Source organism: Cannabis sativa, chromosome 2 (assembly GCF_029168945.1).
Source record: "Cannabis sativa cultivar Pink pepper isolate KNU-18-1 chromosome 2, ASM2916894v1, whole genome shotgun sequence".
NCBI classification, from domain to species: Eukaryota; Viridiplantae; Streptophyta; class Magnoliopsida; order Rosales; family Cannabaceae; genus Cannabis; species Cannabis sativa.
The window spans coordinates 67,478,389-67,484,177 of NC_083602.1; the positions used below are offsets into that span (position 1 = coordinate 67,478,389).

Here is a 5,789-nt window from a genome sequence, read left to right on the forward strand (position 1 = left end):
ACCCTGACCTAAAAGTAGGCTTAACTAACAATTCAAGGAACATGAATAGCCTTTCAAGATTGAGCCTAATCATAACAGGATTAAGATCATTTGATCTAGGATCAACTAGGCGATATTGACTTGAATAGATTTTACGGTAAGTTTAATTAAATCTAAGTCAAAGTTCAATATCGGTCCCTTCCGATGCATACTCCATGCATCCAATCTGAGCTTTACTTTAACCAATGTTCTGGAAAGAACATAGTATTTCTCCAAATACAAGTAAACTCTTGTTGTAGATTATCATATCAGTAAAACCCTGTGTCTGATAAATCTAGAAAACTTTATTCACATAGTCATGTTTACTTTCCAATGTGTTGACGGCACAATAAACAGGATCAAGTATGTTAAAAGGGTTTCAGATGAATTTATACATTATGTACATATAATCATGAAATAAATCATGTGAACCATGCAACATTAAATGTTATTTCTGATCTATATTAATAAGTAAATCTGATTATATTGAAATGAGTTTTATTTAGGGCATAAAACCCAACATCCTATTCCAATACATGGAAGTTGGTATTGGAGAAGGATTGTAGCACTAAAAAAATCAGGTATGCACCCTTGTAGATACTGCTTGTTTTAAAACTGAAACATATCATATTGCAGCAGGATATTCTCTATTTGCACCTGTCCAGGAGAAAAAGAGATGGTGTGATCAGGTATGGGGGAGATTCAATGTGCCAAAGCATAGTGTTATCTTTTGGATAGCTATGCATGGCAAATTGAGAACAAAAGATAGACTACACAGGTTCGGCGTTGTGGAGAACAGCTGCTGTAATCTTTGTAACAGCCATGAAGCGTCTCTAGAACACTTGTTCTTTGAGTGCAGCTGATCTAAACAATGCTATGAACCTATTGCCGATTGGCTGGGGTGGAAGCCGACTGATACAAAACTGTCCAGGGTGACAAAATGGATCCGAAGAAGCAAGCTAAGTACTTTCAAGAGTAAAGTTATGGCTGCTGGTCTTGCAAGCTTGGTGTACAACATATGGAGAGGTAGAAATGAGGCAATATGGCAACAAAAGATAATGATAACAACCCAAGTGGTAGTGAAACAAAGAATAGCTCTTGTATGGCCAAAAAAAGTAACCAAAAAGGATGAAGATTGGTTCAACACTTTGTAAATAACTTTGTATAGAATACTAAGGCCTTGCATTTTGCTTGGTGCTTTTAGGTTGTAAAAAAAGATTGTTTTGTGCAATATGAATGGTTGCTTTATCAAAAAAATAATATTATAAAATTAATAAAGAATATTCTCTTAAATAATTAGGATATTATGTTAAAGTTAAGGTAGAAAATCAAAACACTCCATTCAACTAAAAATTCTATTACATAACTATATTTTATATAAAATAAATATTTAGCCATCTCAGTGAAAAAATAAATCCAAAATTCAAATAATACTATCATATACATAAGTAATACATACATTTTTTTTTGGTTTAAACAGTGTACCATTTTACTAACATACATGTACCTTATATAATAGGAAAAAAATAACTTTATTATAATATATCTTTAACGGATCATATTTTATTTACCATATATATAATATTAATTAGCTTGTAATTATGTAATGTATATATGTATATGTTTGTAAAGTTGGCCAAAAATCAATCTTCGCAATTAATGACTTAAATAGAATGCATCTAGAATCAAATATTTGAGACCCTACTTTTGGAGTACAACTTGTGAATTGTGAATTCAAATGATCTATATCTATAATTAGGACGTTCTTTTTTTTTTGGGTGAAATAAATTAATTAAGACATTAATTAATATCATTGCGTGGAGAAAAAAGTGACCATTAATTCGGCCAGCTGATTCAAATCTCTCTACTACCTCAAAATTATATAGAAAAACACAATAATAGTAATAAACCAATATACCCTATCTTCTCGTTCGTCCTCTCCTTTCTACTAATTTCACTCCAATCTCCCAATCGTATATGGTCATTCATTTAAGTCTATTATACCTTAATTTAATCATATCATCACATATCAACCTTATAAATCAAACCCCCAAAACATTCATACATCAATAGGTCCGAGAGAGCTGGGCTATAGCTCTATCTAAAGCTTCAATATAATAAAAAAAAAGAAGAAGGGATAATTTAACCTTCTCTCTCTACTACGATATAATAAAGCAGCTTTCTTTGGCCTCACAGGGAGGAGAGATAGAGAGAGGGAGAGAGAGAACGCTTTTTGTGACCAAGAAAAGGAGAAAAATACATTCATTTTTGGCTCCCTTTAATGTGTCGAAGAGCTGCTCATTATTATTAATTACATATAACACATATATATATTACATATAAAAATATAAAAAACAAAAATTAAATATTATGGCGTACAACAATGGAGATGATGGTGGTAAGAGAAAGAGGTATGCAGTTATCGGTGTGTCTTCCTTCTTATTGGTAGCCATGGTGATTGCAGTGACTGTTGGAGTAAGTCTTAACAATGGTGAATCTTCAAGTCCATCTAACGGTAGCAAAGACCATATTTCATCCTCAAACAAAGCAATCAAAGCCATTTGTGCACCAACTGATTACAAAGAAGATTGTATGAAGACATTGGGTTCTGAGGCTGGAAACACAACCGATCCAAAGAAACTCATCCAAGCTGGTTTCAACGTCGCCAAGAAGTTTATCAACGAGGCTGCAAAGAAATCCGATACATTGAAAGAGCTAGAGAAAGACCCAAGAACTTCCAAAGCTCTAGGTCTTTGCAAGCAGCTCATGGATAACTCAATGGACGAGCTTCACAAATCGGTTGAAAAGATCAGTGACTTTGACATTACTAAATTTGATGAGATGCTTATGGACTTAAAGATATGGATTAGTGCCACCGTTACGTACCAAGAGACTTGTTTGGATAGTTTCGAGAATACTACTGGAGATGCTTCGGAGAAAATGAAGAAGGCTTTGAAGACTTCAATGCGTTTGAGTAGTAATGCTCTTGCCATGGTTTCTGAGATCTCTTCGGTTTTCGCGGACTTGAACATTAGCCGTAGGAGACTTCTTGAGTTTGAAAATCCCAATCACGAAGTTGATCAGGGTTCTAGCCCCTGGATTGCAACTGGAGTTCGGAGGCTTCTCGCTTTGGATGCTAAGGAAAATTTGAAGCCGGACGTGATTGTGGCTAAAGATGGGAGTGGTAAGTACAAAACCATCAATGAGGCACTCAAAGATATTCCAAAGAAGAGTAATCAGACTTTTGTGATTTATATTAAGGAGGGAGTTTATGAGGAGTACGTCACCTTTCAGAAAAACATGACCAATGTCATGGTTTATGGTGATGGAGCTAATAAAACAAGGATCACCGGTAGCAAGAATTTCATCGATGGCTTTCCAACCAGTCTTACTGCCACTGTTGGTAAGTGTCTGATCTCTATAATTATATTGATATTGGTTTTATTACTTGAAAAGCTGAATAATTATCATCGGATCTTATGATTGATCTCATATTAATTTGCACCAATATATATTTCACAATTTATATCAATATAATTAGCTAGCTTGCAGTTTATTGCAGTGCCACAATAATTTCCTTTTTGAGAAACTGAGCAATACTACAAGGCATCATGCCACACCTTAGTATTTATTGGTGCAATTAATTAAAAATCTAATACTAAATAGCAGATATCTCCGTTTCACAAAACACAAACTTTACCCACCATTTAAGATTTATAGCCTGCAATCTTAATATGTACGTAATATTTTTCAGTTGTTCTTGGAGATAACTTCCTGGCAAGAGACATCGGTTTCGAGAACACTGCAGGAGCAAGCAAACACCAAGCTGTAGCACTCAGAGTGAACTCAGACGAGGCCATTTTCTACCGATGTGCCATGGACGGATTCCAAGACACACTCTACACTCACGCCAAGCGTCAGTTCTACCGTGAGTGTAACGTCTCCGGTACCATAGACTTCGTCTTCGGTGACGCAGCCGTGGTCTTCCAAAACTGCAAATTCATAGTCAGAAAGCCAAACGACAATCAACAGTGCATAGTAACAGCACAAGGCCGTAAAGAAAGGAGGCAACCAACAGGCATTGTCATCCAAAACGGGACCTTTGTGGCCGATCCTGAATACGTGCCAGTAATGAACCAGAGCAAAGCATACTTGGGTAGGCCATGGAAGGAGTTCTCCAGGACCATCATCATGGAATCTTTCATTGATGAGTTGATTCAGCCTGTGGGATGGTTGCCCTGGGCTGGAAATTTTGCTCTCGACACTTGCTACTACAGTGAGTTCAACAACCGCGGCCCTGGGGCAGCAGATCAGTCTCTTCGCGCCAAGTGGGTGGGAGTGAAGAAGATCACAGCTGAGGAGGCCGCTACTTTCACTCCCGAACAGTTCTATATGGGAGACGCGTGGGTTAAGGACAGTGGTGTGGATTACGTCCCTGGCATGTTCTCCATTGCTCCCAAGAAATAAGTGCAATTAAATTGATGAGAACTATACCTACATTTTTCTCATAATTTGTGTATTTTTATTTCTTTTTTGTATTATTGTATTTTGTATTTTTGGGTTTTGTTCTCTCATATCGTTGTTTCACCGGTATAATTAATCAATTAATTTATACCTACCATTAACACAGTTGAGTACACATTCTCAATAAGATTAATTATTAGCTAAATATTATATATATATATCATCTCTGATTTTTTTTTTAATTATATAGCATGCTTTATGTAACTAATATATTCAAATAACTTTTTTTTTTTTAATTAAAACGTTCAAATATTATAAAAACATATGTAATGTAAAACCGGTTTTATTTTTCGTGTCATAAAACCGGTTTTATTTTTTATATTTTAAAATAAAAATCAAAATTTTGGAAACCAAAATTTTTATTCAAAGTTAAGTAGTTTTTTTAAATAATAGTCTATTTAGTGTATTTAATTTCATCAATATTTAATTTAGTTAGGGGACTGGGCATTTCGTACACTGGACCCCGACTTGAATCCCACACCTGCGCAACTAGAAGACTAGAACCCCATACCTCAGCTAAGATCTGATCGTAACCCAATACCTCGACATGACTTGAACCCTATACACTGACCTGGACCTTGGACTCTGGATCATCGCTCGGACCCCAAAACTAGACCTCGACCTCAACTCAATCTCCGGATCCCAGCCCCGACCTGGTCCTTTGACCCAGACCTCAAACTTGGACCCAAACCTCAATCTCAGACCTAGGGCTGTACAGAAATTTTCGTAAACCGCCCAACCCGAATAACCCGACTAAACCAAACCGACAAAACCGAAAAAAAATACAAACCGACATAACTTGACAAAATTCTAAACCGCCCATACGAATTGGGCGGGTTGAATTTGACCCAAACCGCCCAATGAACCCGCCCAAACCGATTTAACCCGATTAAGAGTTTTTTTTTTTTTTTTTTTTTTTTTTTTTTTTTTTATATATATATTATATATTATATATATATTAAAAAAAAACCCAATCCCTAAATTGAATTTAGATTTGGAATATTATGTATTTAATGTTATTAATTTTTATTTTAGTTGAATCGAAAAAAAAAAAAAAAAAAAAAAAAATCCTAATTCGGTTTGGGCGGGTTAACCTTAACCCGCCCAACCGTCGGTCGGGTCCAGAATTTTTTTTTTTAAATTGGGCAGTTTGCATGCAGAATTTTATAACCCGATCTTTATGTCGGGTTGGAAAATATATAGTATAAACCGACTAAACCGACCGATGTACAGCCCTACTCAGACCC

At 35.6% G+C, this 5,789-nt stretch overlaps 1 protein-coding gene across 1 annotated transcript; it reads left to right on the top strand.

Moving 5' to 3' along the window:
* The first annotated feature begins 2,034 nt into the window (after nt 1–2,034).
* LOC133035092 (putative pectinesterase/pectinesterase inhibitor 28) lies at nt 2,035–4,696 on the top strand. The gene is made up of 2 exons (XM_061110789.1): nt 2,035–3,421; nt 3,773–4,696. The coding sequence occupies exons 1-2, from the start codon at nt 2,389–2,391 to the stop codon at nt 4,483–4,485; spliced, it is 1,746 nt and encodes a 581-aa protein (XP_060966772.1). The 5' UTR covers nt 2,035–2,388; the 3' UTR covers nt 4,486–4,696.
* The last annotated feature ends 1,093 nt before the right edge of the window (nt 4,697–5,789 follow it).

Excerpts from the sequence above, each read along its gene's own strand:
- LOC133035092 (XM_061110789.1), top strand. The coding sequence starts at position 2,389 with ATGGCGTACAACAATGGAGATGATGGTGGTAAGAGAAAGAGGTATGCA. Across the intron at positions 3,422-3,772 it reads CAGTCTTACTGCCACTGTTG|TTGTTCTTGGAGATAACTTC; the intron begins GTAAGTGTCTGA and ends AATATTTTTCAG.